Source organism: Aquarana catesbeiana, linkage group LG06, assembly GCF_042186555.1.
Source record: "Aquarana catesbeiana isolate 2022-GZ linkage group LG06, ASM4218655v1, whole genome shotgun sequence".
Taxonomy (NCBI): Eukaryota; Metazoa; Chordata; class Amphibia; order Anura; family Ranidae; genus Aquarana; species Aquarana catesbeiana.
This window is the reverse complement of record NC_133329.1, coordinates 336060467-336085669: the sequence shown is the minus strand read 5'-3', so window position 1 is coordinate 336085669 and position 25203 is coordinate 336060467. Positions and strand designations below refer to the sequence as shown.

Here is a 25203-nt window from a genome sequence, read left to right as displayed (position 1 = left end):
GGAACGCATTGCACAGACCTTTCTGCAAGGCCTCCTGAAGATGTTTCATCCTCTGCTCCCTCTGCGATGGCAAGATAAAGTCCGCAACCTTACCCTTGTAACGTGGAACAAGGAGGGCTGCCAGCCAGTATTGGTCCTTCTCCTTGATACCACGAATACGAGGATCCTTACACAGGCTTTGCAGGATCAGGGAGGCCATGCAGCGTAGGTTTAATGAGGCATTCGGTCCGGAGTCCTCTGGGTCACTAAGGATGACATGGTCCACAGCCACCTCCCCCCAGCCACGTACAAGTCCATGTGTTTCTTGGGGCTGATCCCTTAAAGACTGCTGCTGATGCTGAGTGCCAGGCTCTACCTCCATACTGACACAATCCTCCTCCTCCTCCTCTTCCTGTGTGATCGGCACGCAGGAACACTGTCTGGATAAAGGGGGCCTTGAGAGCTAAGGAAGTCCTCCTCTTCCTGCCTCTGTTCTGACTCAAGTGCCCTGTCCATTATTCCACGCAACGTGTGCTCCAACAGGTGGACAAGGGGGACAGTGTCACTGATGCATGCACTGTCACTGCTCACCATCCTCGTGGCCTCCTCAAATGGTGACAGGACAGTGCATGCATCCCTGATCATGGCCCACTGGCGTGGGGAAAAAAAACAAGCTCCCCTGACCCTGTCCTGGTGCCATAGTCACACAGGTACTCATTGATGGCCCTCTGCTGCATGTGCAGCCTCTGCAGCATGGCCAACGTTGAGTTCCGCCTGGTGGGCATGTCACAGATTAGGCGGTTCTTGGGCAGGTTAAACTCCTTTTGGAGGTCTGCCAGCCAAGCACTGGCATTATATGACCAGCGGAAATGCACACAGACTTTCCTGGCCTGCCTCAAGACATCCTGTAAGCCCGGGTACCTGCCCAAGAACCGCTGCACCACCAAGTTAAGGACTTGAGCCAAACAGGGCACATGGGTCATTTGTCCCTGTCGGAGGGCAGAGTCTACCAACTGAAAACGCAGCAGTTGAAGTGCTAGCAATTTTGCCAAGCTAGCATTCAACCGCTGGGCATGTGGATGGCTGGGAGCGAACTTCTTTCGGCGGTGCAGCAGCTGGGGCAGGGAAATTTGCCTGGTACAATCTGACATCGGTGTACCGAAAGCAGATTGCCCACAAGTACTTGGCTGTGACACACCTAATTCTACACCTTCATTCCTCTCAGTGCAGGTCTCAGAGAGGACTGAAGGTATAGTGGGGTTGGAGATCTCAGCTGATGAGGAGCAAGGAGAGGTCCTCTTTGTTCTTTGGTGTGGGTCTTTTAGATACGCTTGCCAACGAACTGCATGGCAGGTCAACATATGTCTGGTCAAGCATGTGGTGCCCAAGCGGGAGATGTTTTGGCCACGCGAGATATGCTTGAGACATATGTTGCAAATAGCAGCGGTGCGATCTGATGCACTCGTCTCAAAAAAGGCCCACACCAAAGAACTTTTTGAATAACGCGCAGAGACTGCAGCGCCCTGCACATGCGGAGCTTTGGGGTGTGATGCAGTCAGTGTGCTGCCCTTAGGCTGGCCCCTGGAGGACATCCTGCCTCGTTGGTGATGTGCCGCCTCCTCCTCCTCTCTCCTATCAGGCACCCACGTTGAGTCAGTGACCTCATCATCCCCTCCCTCCTCATCACTGGAGCAAACCTGGCAGTATGCTGCAGCAGGGGGAGCATGACTGCCAGATTGCTGTCCTTCTTGGGCACCCCCTCTGTCCGTGCTCACGTTGGGCACCCCCTCTGTCCGTGCTCACTGCCTTCATCTAGCTCAGTATCATCATCAGAGCCTTCCAAACACTGGGCATCCTCCTGGAGCATGTACCCAACACTGTGGTCAAACAGTTCGAGGGACTCCTCAGGAGGACATGGTGGGGCTAGGGAAGGAGTCACTGATGACATTGAGCCGAGAGAAGAGGCCGCTGCTTTGCCAGACAAAGTACCCTGAGCATGGGTGAGAGAGGATGAGGAGGTTGAGGACGGCTTGGTCATCCACTCGACCAAGTCTTCCGCATGTTGCGGCTCAACACGACCAGCTGCCGAAAAAAAGGTCAAGCGTGTCCCGCAGCCACGTGCTGATGAGGATGCACCGTCTCCACGACCAGCACTGTTGCCTCTAGACACAGAGCCTGCTTGCCCTCTTTTATTGGCTTGTGACTGTCTGCCTCTCCTTGTTGGCCTTCCAGACATACTAATGGCCTGTAGCTGCACTAAGCTGGGATATATATATATATATATATATATATACTGATACTGCAGCTAGCAGAATCAACTGCCTGCCTGTAGTATGAGAACACTACAGGTAGCTTTAGCTGAACACTGTGCAGAGCTCGCACTACACTAACTTGTAGCTTATTTATCTGCCTGCGGTAGTGATAGGATCAGGAAAACACCACCAACCTTCTACAGGTAGCTTTAGGTGAACACTGAGCAGAGCTCACACTACACTAACTTGTAGCTTATTTAGCTGCCTGCGGTAGTGATAGGATCAGGAAAACACCACCAACCTTCTACAGGTAGCTTTAGGTGAACACTGTGCAGAGCTCGCACTACACTAACTTGTAGCTTATTTAGCTGCCTGCGGTAGTGATAGGATCAGGAAAACACCACCAACCTTCTACAGATAGCTTTAGGTGAACACTGCAGAGCTCGCCAAAAAATAACTTGTAGCTTATTTAGCTGCCTGCGGTAGTGATAGGATCAGGAAAACACCACCAACCTTCTACAGGTAGCTTTAGCTGAACACTGTGCAGAGCTCGCAAAAAAAATAACTTGTAGCTTTAGCTGAACACTGTGCAGAGGTCGCACTACACTAACTTGTAGTTTTAGCTAAACACTGTGAGGAGGACGCACTACACTAACTTGTAGCTTTAGCTGAACACTGTGCAGAGGTCGCACTACACTAACTTGTAGTTTTCGCTGAACACTGTGAGGAGGACACACTACACCAACTTGTAGCTTTAGCTGAACACTGTGAGGAGGACGCACTACCCTAACTTGTAGCTTTAGAGGAGGACGCACTACACTAACTTGTAACTTTAGCTGAAAACTGTGCAGAGGTCGCACCACACTAACTTGTAGTTTTCGCTGAACACTGTGAGGAGTACACACTACTAGACATGTGCATTCGTTTTCGTCCAAATGCATTTTCGTCCAAATTTCAGGTATTTTCGTTATCATTTTAACAAACGATAACGAAAGTGCAGAATCCGAAAAAGGAAAGATCCGACATAAACAAATGCTTTATTTTCGTTTTCGTTGCTACAACAGTGCGCTATAGATTCGACATGATGATGACAATAACAATCTGTGTCCATCAAACCTGTGGTCGAATGTGCCTAACCTTAACTCTATTAGTCCAAGATTATTCTCCATAGAGAGAAAAGATTCGACATAGAGAGAAAAGATTAATAAAAATAATGATGATGATGAATGTTATTGGCTGATTGTAACCAAAGAGGAGGAGCAGTAAAATAGCTAGAACTAAGTAAACACGTACTTTGGCTTATGGTGTCTGTTGAAAGTTCTAAGAAGATTCGACGGAGCAGGCAAACTATACAGTGTCGTACAGTTTAGCTGCTCCGTCGAATCTTCTTTGAACATTCGACAGACACCACAAGCCTTCAATGACAGATTCGACCTTAATTTGGATTTTCGGACGAATGCAATTTTTAACGAAAAACGAAATAAATAAAAACGAATTTCGGAAGTAACTAAATAAATTTACTTTTCGGACGAAAACAAAATTCCGAAATGAAATATTTCAGTGTGCACATGTCTACACACTACACCAACTTGTAGCTTTAGCTGAACACTGTGAGGAGGACGCACTACCCTAACTTGTAGCTTTAGCTGAACACTGTGCAGAGGTCACACTAAACTAACGTGTAGCTTTAGCTGAACACTGTGAGAAGGATGCACTACCCTAACTTGTAGCTTTAGCTGAACACTGTGCAGAGGTCGCACTGCACTAACTTGTAGTTTTAGCTGAACACTGTGAGCAGGACGCACTACACTAACTTGTAGCTTTAGCTGAACACTGTGCAGAGGTCTCACTACACTAACTTGTAGTTTTAGCTGAACACTGTGAGGAGGACGCACTACACTAACTTGTAGTTTTAGCTGGACACTGTGAGGAGGACGCACTACCCTAACTTGTAGCTGTAGCTGAATACTGTGCAGAGGTCACACTAAGCTAACTTGTAGCTTTAGCTGAACACTGTGAGGAGGATGCACTACCCTAACTTGTAGCTTTAGCTGAACACTGTGCACTACACGAACTTGTAGTTTTAGCTGAACACTGTGCAGAGGTCACACTAAACTAACTTGTAGCTTTAACTGAACACTGTGAGGAGGACGCACTACACTAACTGTAAATAGTCTAGCTGCCTGACTGTGGTACTAATAGGATCAAAAGAACACCAGCAATTTTCTTCAGGTAGCTGTAAATACTGTAACAAGACAAGCCTGCCTGTCAGTAGGAAGATAACAGGAACGGATCTAGCTAAACTGAATACAGTGTATATATATATATGTGCAACACCTGGGATGCATATATATACACAATACACTGTAAGTGCAGCTAACTCACTGACTGTCCTGCCTAATCTAGCTAACTCAAATGAAATGACACTGTCTCTCTCTCTATCTCTCAGCACGCCGGAACACACTGCACAGGGCCGACTGAATCCCTGCACAGGATCTTCAGTCTCTAAAAAAAAATATTGAAAGTCAGCAGCTACAAATACTGTAGATGCTGACTTTAAATAAAAGGACACTTACCTGCCCATGGCTCCAGCGCTGTCCTCACCCAGTCTTTGGGTCCCTAGGGCCGGCATGTTTAGTGTGGCAAGCCGGCTGTAACTCCTTGCGGCTTCCTTTGGTGGATTCACAAGGCGATTCCAGCAGCAGTGGGAGTAAGTACCCGCCAAAACTAGATACCTGCTCCCCTCCCAAAAAATAAACCTCCAATAAAGTTAGAGGAGGGAAGGATTCCTAAAGGGGTGAAGTTCTGCTTTAAAGTCAGGGAGAGATTAAACGGTAAGTGTTAAGCACCCAAATGACATGCTGGAGAAAAGGTAACTGTTAAAGGTAAATGTAGCTATTTGGTTATATTTTAGGGCTCAGGGGCGGGGAGGGTTGGAGTGTTAGGGTAAACCTAAGGGTCAGGTTAGGATTAGGGGTCTGAAGTATGCGGCACACCCTCATGCCAGCAACAGGTTCTCACCACTAAAATACAACTTGTCACTCTATATGATTTGTCTTTCAAACTTATGTATAAATAAAGGAATTCCTGTATATCAGAGTAACCAAATATGCATTAAAGAATTTTTTATAAGACTGTAAAAAGTGGAGGTGTTGCTCATATCAGCCAATTTAATCACTTTCCGGCATCCACTTGAAAGAGTAAAAATCGAAATGCCGACCTTTTCTAGGGTTCAATGTCAATGTTCAGTGTGGTTCATATGTGTTTGGTGCCTTGGTAATTGTTTGCACTAACACATAAGCAAACAGTATGTAGGGCAAAACACTGCAATTTCCCATGACCCCCCTAGTATATAGGGCGAATTCAGATGTTGCTGTTCCAGTTGAAACCATGGGGAGCTGGTACATGAGTACAGACTGATACCCAAACTGTGAAAAATAATTGTTCTATGTCAAGAATGACATAAAGTGATTGTAACCGATATTTTTTTAAAATTTAAAATAAAAAACAAGGTTATACTTACCTGCTCTGTACAATGGTATTTCACAGAACGGTCCCTTACCTTCTCTTCCAGAGTCGCCTGCCGCCTCTCTCGGCTCTTTCTTCCAATGAGTGCCCCCTCAGCAAGCTGTGCACTGAGAGGGTACCTGTCTGGGTGTGCTCCTAAAGCTGGGCTGTGTGCGTCAATAGACACACACAGTACTGTTTTGCCACTCCCCTTGCTCCCTCCTCACAGGATTTGACTGTCAGCAACAGGAATTTGTGGCTCCAGCTGCTCTCAGAGTCTTTTGTGAGACCAGGAAGAGAGGAGAGCAGAGCAGCTCTGGATTGGTGGATGATTCAGGTAAGTGTTTAGGGATGGGGATGGGAGAAACAAGTAGTGGCGTATTTTTTTTACCTCAATACATAGAATGCATTAAGGTAAAAAACTCTTATGCCCCGTATACACGGTTGGATTTTCCGACGGAAAATGTGTGATAGGACCTTGTTGTCGGAAATTCCGACCGTGTGTGGGCTCCATCACACATTTTCCATCAGATTTTCCGACACACAAAGTTTGAGAGCACGCTATAAAATTTTCCGACAACAAAATCTGTTGTCGGAATTTCTGATCCTGTGTACACAAATCCGATGCACAAAGTGCCACGCATGCTCAGAATAAATAAAGAGATGAAAGCTATTGGCTACTGCCCCGTTTATAGTCCCGACGTATGTGTTTTACGTCACCGCGTTCAGAATGATCGGATTTTCCGACAACTTTGTGTGACCGTGTGTATGCAAGACAAGTTTGAGCCAACATCCATCGGAAAAAATCCTAGGATTTTGTTGTCGGAATGTCCGATCAATGTCCGACCGTGTGTACGGGGCATTAGACTTTAGTTTCGCTTTTATTATACAACAATTTTCTATCAATAAGAATGAATCCTTCATTAATGAAAACACTAGCACATCAGACAACTAATGGTAGAAAAATGCTTTATTATTGGGCTCTATCTGGCCTTTACTCTGCCAAATACATATTTATCTTTTTAAGACAAATACACACATACACACCTGGTCTTCAGGTCTGCTTCTGTCCTCTCGTTTTAGTGATCCAGCCACAACTAAAACAGATTTTATTGCCCTCAGCCCCCAGTCATAATGATCCTGCAAAATGGAGTTAATAACATACTTATTATTGTGTAATAAAACAACAGTCCAGTGTTAAAGTAGACCAATGTCATAGGAATAGAATGGGGTTTAATGTGCCTCCCATATCCACAAGGAGTGCGGAACTGCCGTAAAACAGATTTACACAATAAACAAATATTGATTATGATTAGATCTCTATCTATTTCACCCAAATTACAACTCTTATGTTTGCCACTAAAGTCATTATTAGAACTGAGAATAGTGGATTATAAAACCATATTATAAACTTAATGTTGGAAAAAGGGTATTAGGGTAATTAGATTTTGTTTTCTTTCACTAACTATGGTTTTAGTAAATCTCATGCCACGTACACACGATCAGAAATTCGGCCAGCAAAAGACCGATGAGAGCTTTTGATCAGAAAATGCGACTGTGTGTATGCTCCATCGGACTTTTGCTGGCCGAATTCCAGCCAGCAAAAGATTGAGAGCATGCTGTCAATTTTTCGGTCGGAAAAAGTTCCTATCTGAAAATGCGATAGTCTGTAGCAATTCCAACGCGCAAAATTCCTACGCATGCTCGGAAACAATTCGACGCATGCTTGGAAGCATTTAACTTAATTTTCTCGGCTCGTCGTAGTGTTGTACGTCACCGCATTCTTGACGGTCGAAAGCTCAGCGAACTTTTGTGTGACCTTGTGTATGCAAGGCAAGCTTGAGTGGCATACTGTCGGAAAAGCCGTCATATCTTTTTCTGATCAAAATCGTGGAAACCCCTTACAATTCCACTATTGCTACATATGATTAATATAGGATAGAACTATTCATACCTATGACATCTTATCCTCTGAATAAAGAAAACCCTACCCCCTTCTTTTTTTTTTTTTTGCACGAGAACGTAATACTGATGCTATGTACTGAGAAATACGTGTAAATAACATGCTGGCTATTATGTCTTTGTCATGATAACTGTTGTTTTGTCATCTGTTTGATTTTATTTTTCCCCTTTTTTTATGTTTATTAATTGTATAATGTACTGAAAACTTTCTCAGATGGAGATTAATAAAAACGTTTCTGTTAAAAAAAAAATAATCTAGTCTAGTGTGTCTTCATACTGTTAGCTAGTAATCATGATAGCAATCAGAGATTGGGCTACCCAGAGTTAGGTGTTTTCAGGCACAGCACAGTGTAGTGCAGATTGGTGCACTGCAGTGTGTTTAGTGTTGTGCTGCAACACACATCTGTTAGCATTGCGTTGGGGTGCCATTCACAATATATATTATTGTATTGCTGCAACACAGTGTGAATTAAAGCCACATTTCTGTTGGACACTTGACACCTGGACAGGAAATAGGAGTAAATCTCCCGACAGGAACCTAGATAGCAATAAAAGATTGACAGAATATTCTAAACGTTCCACCCTATGTACAAAACTAACCAAGCACAGGTCATCCCTACAATCCACTTATTCAATATACTGTTTACAGACCACTGCCCTATACTGTTTAAAATCCAGTAATATACTGCCTCACCCTGCTCTGCACATGCTCAGTTGCTTCTTTATTTTAAGGCACTGCTAAATTTGTGGAGGCTGATCTGCTGACAGTCCTAAAGCGGAATTAAGCCCTCCTATCCTTTAGAGCCAAGGAAGCTGCTTCTATTTGATCTGCAACTGCCCTGATGCTGCACGTGTGATCAGTTATGACACCATTTGACGGTTTGACAGTTTGGTTGAGGACACGAGCAAATGTGACAGTTAGAAATCCCGGCATTCCAGGAATGTGTATGTTTTTTTAAACCGTTAAATTGATGGGTATGGTTCTGCGTTATAGTTTACTGCTATTCAGGGGTTCTGGGCTTCAGCAAAATGGCAGCCACCAGCAAGAAGAAACAGGAGCAATGCTGGGGGCAATTTATAGCACACACTAAATTTGGTAGCATAATTTTTAATGTGGAATGTATGTTCCTTGCTACAGAACATTACTTTTTATCAGGCTGTTAATGGGTAAAGTTCCACTTTAAGTATATCAAGGAAACTATTTCAGTACTATCAAGAGCAAACTTTTTTCTAAAAGTAGTCCCAGATTATCAAAATCCGTACAATATCAAGGATAATACAGTAGGTAAACAGTTACAAAAATCACATCATGGAAAGTGTATGCGTTCTAAATATGCAATATTTTCGCTGATGAAATGCTTATACTTTGAAACACTTGTTTTGCGGTCAGTAAATACCCCCTTACCATCCATTTAACCATTCACTTAAATTACCTGTTTGGATAGCAGCTGACGACACAAAGTATACAGACTGATGAATTTCCTTGACAACATTCGTGCATCAACAAAGCCTTCTGCCACCAGCATTATTTCACATATCAGCTCAAAATCTGGAATTACCATTGCACATGGTCTACAAAAAGCAGAAGTACGTAGAGACAAGTGTTAGGTACACTATCTGGGGTGCAACGTAAAGTCAGTTACTTATAGAGTACAGGTTTTTATTCATATGCAATAGAAGCACTGCAAAGCATCATTCTTTAACCGCTTCAGCCCCGGAAGATTTTACCCCCTTCCTGACCAGAGCACTTTTTGCGGTTCGGCACTGCGTCGCTTTAACTGACCATTGTTGTTATTATTAATTTTTTTTTAATTAGTAATGGCGGCAATCTGCAATCTGCGACATTATGGCTGACACATCGCACACTTTTTACACTATTTTGGGACCATTGTCATTTATACAGCGATCAGTGCTATAAAAATGCACTGATTACTGTGTAAATGACACTGGCAGGGAAGGGGTTAAACACTAGGTGGCGATCAAGGGGTTAAGTGTGTCCTAGGGAGTGATTCTAACTGTGGGAGGATGGGCTTCCACTCACATGACAGCCATCACTGCTCTCGGTGACAGGGAGCAGTAATCTCTGTCATGTCACAAGGCAGAACGGGGAAATGCCTTGTTTACATAGGCATCTCCCCGTCCTGAGGCTTCCTGACATGATCGCCGGGAGACCGACAAACATCGAGTCCGCAGGTCCCGTGGGCACGGTCATGCTGTACGCGCCGGCGAGCGGGCGCCTGCTAGTCCCGCCAATTAAAGGGGGCATACAGGTATGCCTATTTGCCCACCACTGCCATTATGCCGACATATATCAGCGTGCAGAGGTCGGCAAGTGGTTGAAGGGTAACTCCACTGTCGTGGGGAAAAAAATTAGCAAAAGAATAAAAAAAATTATATAGCATATACAATTTGTACACAAGCCATGTTACAATTTAATGTTATTAAAACTTACCTTTCCTTTTCATTCTGCAGCTGCTGTCATTTTCTGTAAAATTAACTGCATTATGACAACCTGGAGTGTTCTTTACACGATTGTTGTACAGCATGCCCCCGTAAATATAATTTCCCGTAATTGGCTCATTGATTTTCCTAAAAGTCTGTATTATGATACAAATTAAATGTTAACCTCCCCTGCAATAGGAATTTCTCTTTTGCTGGGATACCTCCAAGGGTTTAATACTTCTAAAAGAATACAGACCCTGCAGCTTTTTCCATTGAAACACTGAGAGTGCAACTGACTGGTGCAGCTCCACTGGGTGGAGGAAGATTCTTCATATTTTTACATCATTTACAGTTGACTTAATCAGTAGCTGAACTTGGCCATGTTTTTATATTATATATATATATATATATATATATATATATATATATATATATATATATATATATATATATATATATATATATATATATATTATAAAATGTGGGACGATCAGCGCAAACAAATGAAACGTAGGTAAATGCAGGCTGAACACTTCAGCTAATCACATATGCCTAAATCGTATAATAAAAGATGGGGTAAGTGCAGCGTAATCAATAATAATAAAATGACATGTGTCAAAGTCCAATGTGTTTCCAGGGTATAAGACTGTCAGATGTCTTAATGGCAAAGGAATAATGCAATGGCTCACAAGGTGAAGTTGGTCACATTTATCATCTTCCAAATAAACAAAATTGCGCTTACCAGAATCTGTGGACCGCTGTACAACAGAAGGTCAAAATGGCATGTGTTCCCACAGGGATGATGGTAATTCCTGATGTGATCTCCAAAATCCTCAATGGAGCCTAGTGATTCGGGCCATCCAGCAGGGGATTACCAGAGAAAGGAGTATCCAGGTCAGCAAAGATGAATATGAAGACCAGGGGGAGGAGCTTCTACACGGACGTCACCCGCTGCCAGACTCTGTCTCTGTCTGATGCGCATCTCATTAGTGAATGCGCTTTTGTCCATTCAATGTTTTACAGTTTGCGTTGTGAGCACTGTAGTTGTTTTACACAGTGATCTTTTAATAAACCTATGGAGTACTCTTAGATCGTGTACCCCTCTTCTTTTATATATGCACTGAAGCGGTCTTCATATTCCTCTTTGCTGACCTGTATACTCCTTTCTTTGGTATTCCCCTGCAGGATGGCTGAATCACTAGGCTCCATTGAGGATTTTGGAGATCACATCAGGAATTACCATCATCCCTGTGGGGACACATGCGATTTTGACCTTCTGTTGTACAGAGGTCCACAGATTCAGGTAAGCGCAATTTTGTTTATTTGGAAGATGATGAATGTGACCAACTTCACCTTGGGAGCCATTGCATTATTCCTTTGCCATTAAGACATCTGACAGTCTTATACCCTGGAGATACATTGGACTTTGATACATGTCATTTTATTATTATTGATTGCGCTGCACTTACCCCATCTTTTAATATATATATTATGCATTGTTTTTTAAATAAATTTAGATTTTACGTATGTCATATTTTATAGTTATACTTTGTGATTTAAGTGCCTCAAAAATCCCAAATTAGGAAACCCCTCTTTCTCTACAGTTGATTGTAATGAACCAATTCCTCCCATTCAGATTCAGTCTGCTAAGGACATTGTGAATCATACAAAACAATCAGCTATTTTTTCTGAGCAACAAAAAGCAATGGCGTCCCTAGGGCGGGGCCAGAGGGAGCCCTGACCCCCCCCCCCCCCCCCCCCCAACATTATGCTGTGCCCCACCATGTGCCCCCCAATTAAAAAAAAAATTTTTTTTTTTTTTTACAAAAAATCAATGTCTAAGAGGGAGAGAGTCCCCAGTCAGCTCCTGCGGGCGATTCCTCCCCCCTCCCTCTGCTCGCTGACACTGTATAATGCGAGCGCTCACACAACCACAGCTGCCTGATCTGCTCCTTCCCCTGCATCCTCATTGGCAGGGAGAAGAGCGAGTTGCAGGAAGCACTCCACCAGGTCTCTCAGTTACTGAAAAAACAGACTGATTTCTCCCATCCTTAGGACAGGAGAACCAGCCTGTAAATTCCAAGAGATGCCAGACCAGCGCTGTCAATAGCAGGGACAGGACAGAAAGAGGAGGCTGGGGAACCCCACAGTGGCAGAACACCAGGGTCCGGTGGCAAGACAACCTTTGCAACCCTGATAGTTCTCCCACTGCTTTGGATCCTTATATTTTCTTGGTATGCTGGCGACATATATCTCTTGTTTTCTGCCACCCTGGGGGGGCCCCAATACAGTAGGAAGGGAGCTCACTGCAGAACATGTGAAAGGGCCGTTGTGGGGTCGTAGCAAAGTGCCCCAGGATAAATATATAATTGCATTTTATAGTTGCCCCCCTACTTTTGTCCCTGTCCCCCCATGTGCCCCCCCTAAATATGAAAGCTGGAGACGCCACTGACGAAAAGTAGGAATCTGCAAAAATGTTTGTTAAAATCCCTGCATGTACATTGATCACCCAGATGGGATTGCATTTTTCTCTCAACAAAAGTGGATATGCTCTTTAAATTAGTGACTTTTTATGTCTGTTTTAAAATATGATTTCTAAAAAGTATTCCAATAAGAAGAGAAAGAAATTGGCCATAGCCTGAGTTTGAAAAGTTCAGGTATTCAAAGTTTCTGACTTGATTGTATCTCCTGCAGTACTGTCACCTGTGCTGTCTGTAGGTATCATAAATTAGAAATGCTTGCTCAATTTGGATTACAAAACCTAGATTCTCCTCTGATTTATTCACACTTACCGGAAGAGAGCCTTCACATTTTCTGGAAGCTCGGCTCTCCCAGCGTATCCTGGATTTAGAGTAATAAAAATGCCAACTGTGCTTTTAAGCTCAACTGTTTCTCCAAGAAAATGAAATCTAAGAAACAAAAAAAAAAAAATAACAACATTTTACACTATAATAATTGAAGGGTGAAATGTACATCATGAACACATTATACTCCCAAATGGAAATACATTTTGTGTTACCATGATAAAACTCTAATGCCGCGTACACACGGTCGGACTTTTCGTCTACAAAAGTCCAACGGATGCTGACGGACTAAAGCTGGCTGGTAATCCGATCGTGTGTGGGCTTCTCCGGACTTTCAACGGACTTTTTCAGCCTCAAATCCGAAGGACTTTAGATTTGAAACATGCTTCAAATCTTTCCGACGGACTCGAGTCTGGTCGAAAAATCCGCTCGTCTGTATGCTAGTCTGACGGACAAAAACCCACGCTAGGGCAGCTATTGGCTACTGGCTATCAACTTCCTTATTTTAGTCCGGTGTACGTCATCACGTAAGAATTCGACGGACTTTTGTGTGATCATGTGTAGGCAAGTCTGTTCGTTAGAAAGTCCGCCGCAAGTCCGTCGAAAGTCCGTCGAAAGTCTGTCGGACAGGCTGTCGGACTTTTGTAGCTGAAAAGTCCGACCGTGTGTACGCCCCATTAGGTTTTGATCTTGTGTTCTCAATTCTTTACACAGTTAGGAGACTTATCTTTATAGCAGAGAGGGGATACCATTTTCCACTCTTTGCTGTACACTGCCATGTTACCCCGCACTGGGGCCTACATTTTCTGTCCCGTTTTTAAAATGCAGGCTGTGGTGTTGAGCCTGCAGTGTCTAATGGTGTTCTCTCTGCCTAATGCTGCAGAGAGAATTCTGTAATTAGTGTAGATGCCAGTCACGCAACTTTGACACATAACACATAACCAGGCTTTTCTTCTCCAAATGTTTTTTTTCATTCACTGGTAAAACACACAACTTCTAAAGCACAATGCTGTACTTTATTAATGTGCAGTGTGTATTTTTTTTTTTTGAAACAGCAATATGGTTGTGGTAAGGCTTTACCATTGCTTTATACACTATGTTGTCAAAAGTATTGGGACACCTGCCTTTACACGCATGAGTTGGTCCACCCTTTGCAGTTATAACAGCTTTAACTCTTCTGGGAAGGCTGTCCACAAGGTTTAGGAGTGTGTCTATGGGAATGTTTGAGCATTCTTCCAGAAGCGCATTTGTGAGGTCAGACACTGATGTGGACGAGAAGGCCTGGCTCACAGTTTGTGCTCTAATTCCAAAGGTGTTCTATCAGGTTGAGGTCAGGACTCTGTGCGGGCCAGTCAAGTTTCTCCATCCCCAAACTTGCTTGTCCATGTCTTTATGGACCTTGCTTTGTGCACTGGTGTGCAATCATGATTTAACAGGAAGGGGTCAACTCCAGACTGTTCCCACAAATTTGAGAGCATGAAATTGTCCAAAATGTCTTGGTATGCTGAAGTCTTAAGAGCAGTGTTAATTTCGTTGACTAAAATATTTTTACAGACTAAATTAATACTATTTTGGATCGACTAAATACGACTAACACAATTGAGATGACTAAAATACTACTAAAAATAAAATGGCATTTTAGTTAAAACACTAAAATACGACTAAAACTAAAATTACATTTTAGTCAAAAGACTATGACTAAAACTAAATTGAAATTTGACGTCAAAATGAACAACTGCACTACCACATAGGAATATGCAGGGGGCATCTACTAAGCTGCTAAAAGAAAAGAAAATAAGAAAAAGGCTTTTCTTTTTCTTTTTTTTTTTCTTAATATTTAATGTTGGTATTATATTTAGGTAATATGTGCAATGGCATTACAGCCTATAGAGTTTACAGTTTTTTGGGTTTTTTATATTTTCAAGTTGTACTTCTGTTTGTCAAAAACAATATATTTGTTTGTTTATAAAACTTGGTTTTATTTATAAAGACATTATATATCTCAACGGCTAAATCTGTGCCTGTAGTGCATGTTCAAACCTTAATAACATAAATAACATGTTATTAGATTTTTACTCCAGGAGTATATAATGAGTTTGACAATTCTAAAGAAATGCTTAAATAATGCATTAAAATTTAACTAAATCCATTTGATTTTAGTCAACTAAAATGTACTGGAGCATTTAGTTGACTAAAATACAACTAGAACTAAAACAATTCAGATAACTAAAACAGGACTAAAACTAAAATTATATATTTTTCCTAACAGAAGGACAAAAAACTAAAATAGGACTAAAACTAAAATGGCATTTTAGTCCAAAGACTATAACAAAAACTAAATTGAAATTTGATGTCAAAATTAACACTGCTTAAGAGTTCCCTTCATTGGAACTAAGGAGCCAAGCCCAACCCCTGAAAAACAACCCAAATTCATAATCCCCCTCCACCAAATGATTTGGACCAGTGCGTAAAGTGCAATACCAAATTAAGCAACCAGATTTAATTTTAGTGCAGTAAGATCATCTCATCAGATTTAAACATCCTCAGCTGCTTTTCATACTGTCTTATTGAATAAATCCCTTTCATTTTTGTTGACTATTATTATTATTATTATTGTAATGGATTTTTTGCACTATTTATAGAGATTAATTATACACTTTTAAATAGAAAAAAAAAGTACTTTACCTTTTCTTGTTGTGCCGAATAGCATCTTGAATCGTCTTGACTTGTACAGCAATTACTGATAACACTTCGACCGAAATTCGATTGAATTCATCAAAGCAGCCCCAGACTCCAGTCTGGCACAAGCCTTTGTAGATATTTCCTAAGGACTGATGAATAAATATTTACAGCGTGTTCATACTTATGGTACCTAAACATGAAGACGTTTGATCATTCCTTCAGATCAGACCCCTAAAGTGTTAGAACGTCAGTTGACCACTGTCATTGGGGTTGGAAGTGAAAGAAAATGCTAAATTTCGAGTTTCCACCAAAACAGGAATGGAGGGGAAAATCTTTTAATGGGGGCACAGCTGTCACTTGATTTATCTTAATTTAAGAGAATTCCTCTCACTTCCAGTTGTGTCTGCAGGACTGGAAGTGAAGGGAAATCCCTCTAATAGTTCACAGATGGCAAAAATAATGGTTTTATACTTTTACAATGTTTGTGTATTGTACATTTATCATAGTATATTATTATGAGGTAAAATAATGAACAAATTAAAAATGACTCATCCATCTTAAGGAATTGAGCCTGTTGTGACAATGATCACTGCAGCCAGCTTGCTCACAGACTACAATTAGATCATTAGCTATCAGCTATGAAACCGGGTCCTCAGTAGTTTGGGGAGGGGGGGAGTACAATATACTGAATTCTAGCTAGGCATACCTATTACACCCTTGCTCTGTAATTTTTTATTTTGCCTTTAGTACAACTTTAAACCTTTTTTTCCTGCTGTCCTTTACAGACACCACATTGAAACTCACAGTTTTCGCCAGCCGGAAGCTATTGTAAGGAGCAATAACCCAATCTACTGGCTTAAAGAAACGACTTTTACAATCAAAATGCTGCATAAAAATGAATGGCTACAGCTATGTGCACGAGGTGAAATCAATTGATCTGCTTGGTAATGCCTTTAGTGAACTGATAAAAATCAATAATTGATTAGAAAAAGAATGAACATTAATGAAAATGCTTCTTGATGAATCAATGCAATGGTTTTGTTATATTGTAATTAGTTGCAGCTATTACATGTAGAACACATTGAAAAAAAAAAATCCTTCCTATTGGACCCTTGATTACCTGTCACTTCCCTCCTGCTAGTTTTTTTTTTTTTTATTCTTTATCCTTCATAAGTACGTTTTACATTTTTCTTTGTTCTTTTGTTATAGTATTGTGTTAAAAAAATACAGAACCCTTTTAAAAATACCTACATTTTATTCATAAATAACTTCATTGTGGTTTTGTCGCAGAAACATAATTTTAGCATTGTGGTAAGTGGGACAAATCATAGAATAAAATCTGTACTTTTTCTGTATCTACAGAAGCATTTGTTAATTTAAAACTATCACTCAATACATATAGAAATATGTATTTTTATTATGTTTTACGTTATCGCCTTTGAAAAAACATAATTATACACAATCTTTTAAAGCGGAGGTCCGCCCACCTCTGCAAAAATTAAAAGCCAGCAGCTGCTCATACTGCAGCTGCTAACTTTTAATAATCGGACACTTACCTGTCCTGGAGTCCAGCGATGTCGGCACCGCAGCTGATGTTTCCATCAGCTGTCGGGTGCATGCCACCTCCATTGTGAGTAAGGGAACCTGGCCGTGGGAACCCTACTGCCCATACGCGAGACTCTGCTCCTCTTTCCTACTGGTCCGGTGGCCGGGGAAGGAAGAGGGAGGAGGAGGGAGCCCGGGCGGTGACGTCAATACCCGCGGCTGAGGCTCCCGAAAGTGGGAACAGGATACCTGTGAAATACAGGTATCCTGCCCCCCTGAAAGGTGCCAAATGTGTCACTGGAGGGGGGAAGGAATACAACAATCGGAAGTTCCACTTTTGGGTGGAACTCCGCTTTAATATGCTTATTTAAATAGTGTTATTGCTAAATCAATAAGCCGACAGTTGAAATGTGAAAATTCATCTGGTCCATATGGTGTAAGTAGGTGAGAGAACTAAAGTGGACAATGCTTAATGAGAACACCTATAACATTTAACCACCAACAGCGAAGCATGAGGAATTAACTTTTAGGGCCGGTCACATCAGAAAAGGAGCGTTCCGTGCACGTTTCTTGCACCACGTTCAAAATGCACTGGCTTTGCAATCTGCTGCAGGTGCCAATAAATTGTTATTGGCACCCCAAACACAGTGTGTACCATGTGATTTGGTGTGGCATGTTTTCAAAAGTAGTCTATGTAGTACTTTTAGTGAACTGGCCCTTACAGGAAATTATTTTCATACAGTATAAATTCAGGTGCCTATAGCGCTGGATCTATTAACTGTTATGATGTGGTTTGTATTTAAGGTTATTTGTACCCTATTTTCTCATTGTATGATTGGTTTGAATTTCCCAGGTTTGTGACAGGTTTATGTAATCAGTTCAGAAGTATAGGAATAGCAAAAGAGTTTTTTAACTTGGGAGATTAAAGTCCTAATGATCTGCTCTTATTGTTTAGTTTTGTTACATTTATATTGTCGGAATAGTTCAGATTGTTAGACAAATCACTGCTATGTATGGGTACCTTTATTACTGTAAGTATAGAAATGTCAATTCACATTTATATCATACCTTATAGTCCATTTGCTCAGAACAGTTAAACACATAGACCATAATTCCCAATGAGCGGCCCAGATCTTTGGTAGTTTCCGTCTTCCCTGTTCCAGCAGGACCAGAGAGCGCTCCACTCATAGACAGGTGCAGAGATTGAGTTAACGTTATATAACATCTGAAAATGTATTAGTTTATTCATTACACATTTTTACACAATTTATTCAATAAACAGATCTCATCCAATATGAGCAAGCTTTAATTGATTTATTTTTTCCTCCCCGGGTCACTTTACGGTGCTACCTTGTATGACTACATATTACTATACACCATAAGATTTTAAAAAGTGTCTTATACAGAGATGAAAGTTTAATTTTCTTTTTTCATGGCTCATGAATTTAAATAGCAAAGAAATCTAAAACACGTTAGACCCCTTTCACACTGGGGCATTTTTCAGGCGCTTTTGGGCTAAAAATAGCACTTGTAAAGCGCCTGGAAAATTGCCTCCCCTGCAGCCCCAGTGTGAGAGACCGAGTGCTTTCACACTGGGGCGATGTACTTGCAGGACGTTAGAAAAAGTCCTGTGTACCGCTGCCGAAGAGCTTGCAAAGAGCTTCAGCAGCGGCGCTTTTCGGGCGCTTTACTGCTAACGTGGCCCGTTGTCAGTGTGGAAGGGGTCTTATAGATGTTTGGTGGCAACCATCTCTGACCACCTTTTATGAATTTTCTGGTTCCTTGGCTGTCATGCTTATCTGACAGCTTCCATATATTTAGGCATTGTTTACACCTGCAGTTGTGGGGGAGTAAAAACATGCAGAGGAGCCATTTTTTACCAACCCCAAATACTACCCCTTAACCTGAAAAGGCAGCAGACAGGGTGTACATGAGATTGGCATGCGGTGGTGTGGGTTTTTTTAGGAGTTGAAACAGGCAGTGAGGAGGCAAAATAACACCTCCTAATGTCTGTCAAACTCCAATGCTCACAAATGCCCAACGCTTGTGTAAACAAACCTTTAGAGTCACTAACCCTAAACAAGTTAGGCATATTAGGAGTACTAATTTCACTCTGATATTCTAATCTGCAATCTTGTTTTGTATCAGTGAGTTTGAAAGTACTGAAGCTAAAGGATCAGCATGACAACCAAGCAACAGCATTTTCAAAAAAAAGGCCAGCAATGACAGCCTCTGTATTTCCCTAAGTGTAGGTTTCCTTTAAGGTTAAAAAAAAAACAATGGGCAATATGCCTGATTCTCACCTTACAATTTCGCTACCCCAAGCCTGTGTGTATTTAATAAAATCATTCTTCATCATATACATGGATTTATAGACGGAAATAGGAGGAGCTATAGAAATCTGTAGCACTTTAGACCAGCGGTCTCCAAACTGCGTCCCATACCGGATGTGGCACCAACGATGGGGCACAATTCCTTTCATTGACACCAACGATGGGGAACAATTCCTCCCACTGACATCATCAAAAGGGCACATTTCCTCCCACTGACAACAACAATGGGACACAATTCCTTCCATTGACACCAATGATGGGGCACATTTCCTTCCATGACACCATTGTGGGGGCATAATTCCTTCCACTGATATCAACAATGGGTCACTTATACTCCACTGACACCAATGAAAGGGCAAAATTCCTCCCACTGACACCAATGATGGGGCAGAGTTCCTTCCATTGACACCAATGATGGGGCACTATTCCTTCAACTGACACCAACAATTGGGCAGTGGGCACTATTCCTTCCACTGACATCAACGATGGGACACTGGTCCTCCCACTGTCACCAAAGATAGGTGCCATGACATTTTCTACTCCCACTAGTGCCATGACATTTTCTAATCCCACTGACCCCAGTCCAACCTCCCTAAAGTCTGAAGGACAGTAGACTGGCCCTTAGAAAGTTTGGAGACTCCTGTTTCAGACAATAGGAATATCACTAGTGTGTCCCAGGTAAATATTTTCTTATACAGCTTGCCAGAAAAATGCATTGCTTTAAATGAAGCCTGTTCTCAGCAAGTAGCAAAGTGTTAAAAATAATTCCTGCATGATGCATTTTGGGTGTGTTGATCTGCAAAAATGCAGGAAAAGGAAAGGTTTTATGGACTGCCCATATAAAGGCATTATTTGTTAGCAACCCTGTTTCTGACAAAGAGGTGTGGTTCCCATGCACAGTATTTAGCAACCGTGTGCTGCTGTCTCATCTTCTAACAGGTTTAAGAAAAATGGTGAAATATTATTTAATTAAAAAACAAAAATGCTTAAAGCGGAGTTACGCCAAAAAAAAAAGTCAGCAGCTACAAAAAGTGCAGCTGCTGACTTTTAATAATCAGACACTCACCTGTCCCACGGTCCAGCGATGGGGGCATACTAGGCCCCACTCCTCTCCCCTTCCTCTTCACGCGCGGGCATTCTTACTGGGGGCGCCCGGCTGTGGCTTCACAGCCGGGATCACATTGCACATGCGGGCTATGAATGGCTGGGCAATCTTTTGGGACCTGTGACGTGTCCCAGAAGATTGCAGGGAGGGAGGGAGGAGAGATTAACTTCCTTTCGGCGCCACGGAGCCCAGGGAGGAAGTGGGAGCTGAATGCCTCTAAAAAGAGGGTATCCCCCCCCCCCCAAAAAAAAGACATGCTAAATGTGGCATGTCAGGAGGTCACCATCACTTAAAGTGGACGTTCCATTTTTGGGTGGAACTCCACTTTAAATGGGTAAGAAATTATTTTTGTATAATATAAAGTGGTCCCAATCGAAATTTAGTCCAACCTCACTATTTCTAGAAATACTTTGATACAGATAGTTACAGTGGAAAAGTCTGCGTTTACACAGCAACAGTAATAAAATCGATTTTCTATTTGTATAGCTATTGAAATTCACACGTCCTAGAAATACTGCCTCACATTAATTCTGTAACTGAAAAGGTGGCTATTCTATCCGCACCTGTCAGTGAGAGGTGTGATCACCAGACGAGGTGTGTTACCGAGATATTCATAGGAATAACAGAACTGAGCATCGCAGATATTAACAAAACACTCCTTGGTGCCTTCATCCCACCGGTGCCGCAGTTGTGACAGCCAAGCAAAAGCCTGCCCATTGGACACCTGCAATAAATAAACAAATAAATAAAATGCAATAAAAAATTTATAACAGATACTGTTTATAGAAAAGTCCCAAACCCCCCTGTCAGTGTCTTAATACTATTCATATATAGCAAATGAAGGCAATCGCAGTAGTATACTTACATGCCTAGAAGTATTTTTGGAAAAAGCTAAACTGAACAGATGTTCGTTTTCAGGAGAATTGGACCCATTCATACTGCAATCAGTCAAGGAAGTGTTAAAAACTGTAGATATACCCAACTGAGACTTTTAACGACTATTCTTGCAATAGGAAAGCAGGTAATATATTTAATTTAGCAGCTCTGTAGTGCTTGATACCTGTATGTCACAGTCACTGCAGCCATCCCTATCTTGGTGGGGGCATACACACTTATGCATGGATCCAACATACATTAGCATTATCAATTATTGGTTTCTGAGTCTCCTAAGGGGAATCTCTTAACAATCTTAGTTTTCCAATTTAAAAATGTATGTGCTTTTGAGTATTTCCTAATTCCCATCTGTCCCGACTTAGCTGTGCTTCTGACTCATTTTTAGCTTTAAATTTGGTTCTGATGGCTGGCTTTTTTAAATTTCTATTTTAGATTAACCCAGCTTGACAGCTGACACTGTATCCTCTCATCTCTTGTATCTGTCCTTCTATTTATGACTTTTATTCACTGGAACTGTATCTTGTAGTAATGGCCTTTTTGGGGTTTTTCAACTCTACTACTTGTCAGCTTCCTGTTACCACTGGGGAAAAACTACATTTCGATTTTACACTACTCCACATAACACCTTCACACACCTGATTACAGATAAGGGATTTTTCACATGTGTTTTTACCGTGCAAGAAAAACACAAGAAAAATGTTTCCCAAATGTTTCACATTTTTCACAGGTGCACGCAATCAGGAAACACACTGGAAATGCATCTAAAACACATGTATTTTTTACAGCGATTTTGCTACAGAAAGCAGTCTAAAGTACATCCAGTTGCTTTGAAAGTTGTCTGCCACAGGTGAGCAGCACTGCAGCAGCTGTTGGAATCCTATGCTAACGCCTCATTATACTGGATGACTGTGGGGTTGATTTACTAAAACTGAAGAGTGCAAAATCTGGTGCAGCTGTGCATGATAGCCAATCAGCTTCTAACTTGTCCTTGTTCAATTAAGCTTTGACAATAAAACCTGGAAGCTGTTTGGTTTCTATGCAGAGCTGCACCAGATATTGTACTCTCCAGTTTTAGTAAATCAACCCCTGCATGTCTAATGAAGGAACAATTGTGTAGGCTATAAACTTCCTCTGCTTATTATGACTTGCTCAGCTGTTTGGGGTACAATCTAGTATTAAAATCCTTCAATGTCTGCAAATGCCCAATGATGAAAGCCACTATTTAAATAATTCTCCAAAGGAACAGCATTCCTAAAATTAAAACAGGATTATTTGAAAGATAGTATTAACCACAAATACTCAGTATTCTCAGTAAGTATTTTCCAAACATAATACAGACACTGTAAATAGAAAATTACTATGCTGCACTATCTCCTAACATTAGTTCCAACAAATACTTTCAAAGTGCCTACTTTACAATGATGAGAAAAATAATAATAACAATAATAATAATAATTATAAAAACGTGATAAACTAACAAAAATTATAATATATTCCAAAACTGTATATAGAGTTTTTTGATTGCCGTGATGATAAATTCTGTGTTAAATGTCTCATTCCACAGACAATATAAAAATAATAAGCAAACTAATAAAAGTTAAATATATGGTGCCAAAAACATGAATCATAAAGTGCATAACAGTGACTTTGTAAATGTTTCCCCTGATGAAGATACGAATTTCCCTTGTATTGTCACATGTAGGGCAGGGGACAGGATGGTGCAGGAAGCAGCTGGTCTGCTCCACAGAGAACAGACATACGACCTCAACCAAAACCCAGCATTTTAAGGCACATTACAGATTGGTGTACTTAATGCACCTAACCCAAGTGAGTACCCTGTACTAGGGCTTTTCTGTTTGTACAATAAAATTGTGTTAAACGGTATCACGTTATGGAGTCTCTTTCTACTGTTTGTATTTGAGGATACAGCATCAGTGAGCAGTATGGATCCATACAGCTAACTTAGAATCCCCGAGGTGATTCATATGCGTTTTTGACCGAACTTAATTGTGAGGTCACACGCTCTAAGGTGTGCGGCCATTGCCTGAGGGTGGGGAGCACCTGATTGTGGACACCGCAACACATTATTTATTTTTTATGAAGTCATCATTATACCTTTAATAAGGACTATATACCGATTCTCTTTGACTGGTTTGCATTTGATTAGAACGTAACTGTTATATGCACTATAACACTTTATGATTCACGTTTGTGGCACCATATATTTAACTTTTATTAGTTTGTTTATTATTTTTATTTTGTCTGTGGAATGTGACATTTAACACAGAATTTATCATCACAGCAATCAAAAAACTCTATATACAGTTTTGAAATATATTATAATTTTTGTTAGTTTATCACGGTTTATTATTATTATTATTATTTTTCTCATCATTGTAAAGTAGGCACTTTAAAAGTATTTGTTGGAACTAATGTTAGGAGATTGCGCAGCATAGTAATTTTCTATTTATATTGTTTTCACACGACTTTATGGGACGTGATCAGTGCTAGCAGTTGTCGATCATTATTACTCGTCTAGTATATTTTGTTTTTTTTATATCTTGTCACTTTTAAAAATAGGTAGCTCGCAAGATCCTGATAGTTTGTTTTAATAATACAGACACTGGATAGAAAAATGTATACTGTATATTGTCATCTGACCCAAAGTTTCTTTCAGTTGCAAAAATTGATATTTTTGTTCCAGAGCCACCATTTAAATGTCACCACCTTTCCGATACAGTGTCACTTAGCATGGTTCAGTAGCAGACATTGCTATATAATGTGGTTACTCTACAGCTCATTTCAGCGCTCTTTCCAGCTTGGCCCTTGTGTCATGGCAGCTAAGTTCTAAAATTATGACGGCATTTACAAACTGCCAAAAAGGCATTTGTGGACTGCATGCTCAAAATGTACCATACCAAACACTGATAATCCTTGATATTTCACAATAAAGGGCAAATTTTATCTCTCATTTACATGCTGGATTCTGAATTTATTAACACTGAAACAGTCTTCCCCTTTGTTAGTAGCAATGATCTGGATTATTAGATTTGCAGGTCTGTAAATTGCCTAAAAAAGTCAAGCGGTATGGAAAACAACTGACAATAGGTGAATTAAACAGAAAATCTGCAATAATGTGGACTAACAGGCTAGTTTTAGAGAGGTGGATGAGTTTGTCACTTTAAAGTATACTATAGTTTTTAACGAAAACAGCATACTGTAAAAGAGATAATGTGGGGGGAGTAGGAACTGCCTTTTTTATTAGAAAGGTTCTAGGGTAATTGAGGAGGAGGGTATTAAATCCTGCCCAATCCCACTCCAATTAACCTCTTCTCAGTCACAGCAAATATTGCTGTTTTGCAATGTGGAGATTAAAGTGCTAATCACTTTGTATGTGATGTGTGTGTTAATACACTTTTCATTTTCCTGGATACACATTTGGTTTTCTTTCGGTGCTATATTTTAAAATTGATTAACTTATTTTATAATTAGTATTTATATAAGAAATAATGTAAAAAATATTTTCAAACTTTTTTTTCTATAAAATTTTAACAGCTGTTTTTGCTGCTTAGATGCAACTCTAAAATATTCAAATGTTTCCTCTGTTTAAGGAACCACCAAACACATGCAATTCCCTTTTTGTTTATTACTTTTCATTCAAAGCTGGCATTCACATTTCAGTTTATTTTACATGAAAG

The 25203-nt window shown here is 40.9% G+C and overlaps 1 protein-coding gene across 1 annotated transcript in view; it reads right to left on the bottom strand.

Moving 5' to 3' along the window:
• The window catches only part of LOC141148076 (dynein axonemal heavy chain 11-like), a 1034097-nt gene that overhangs the window by 623652 nt on the left and 385242 nt on the right, over positions 1–25203 (bottom strand). Inside the window, exons 37-42 of the mRNA XM_073635228.1 lie at positions 21175–21335; positions 18242–18398; positions 15632–15777; positions 12935–13051; positions 9134–9272; positions 6786–6878 (exon numbers count right to left, since the gene is read on the bottom strand). Coding sequence (XP_073491329.1) covers positions 6786–6878; positions 9134–9272; positions 12935–13051; positions 15632–15777; positions 18242–18398; positions 21175–21335 — 813 coding nt within the window. The remainder of the gene's footprint in view (positions 1–6785; positions 6879–9133; positions 9273–12934; positions 13052–15631; positions 15778–18241; positions 18399–21174; positions 21336–25203) is intronic.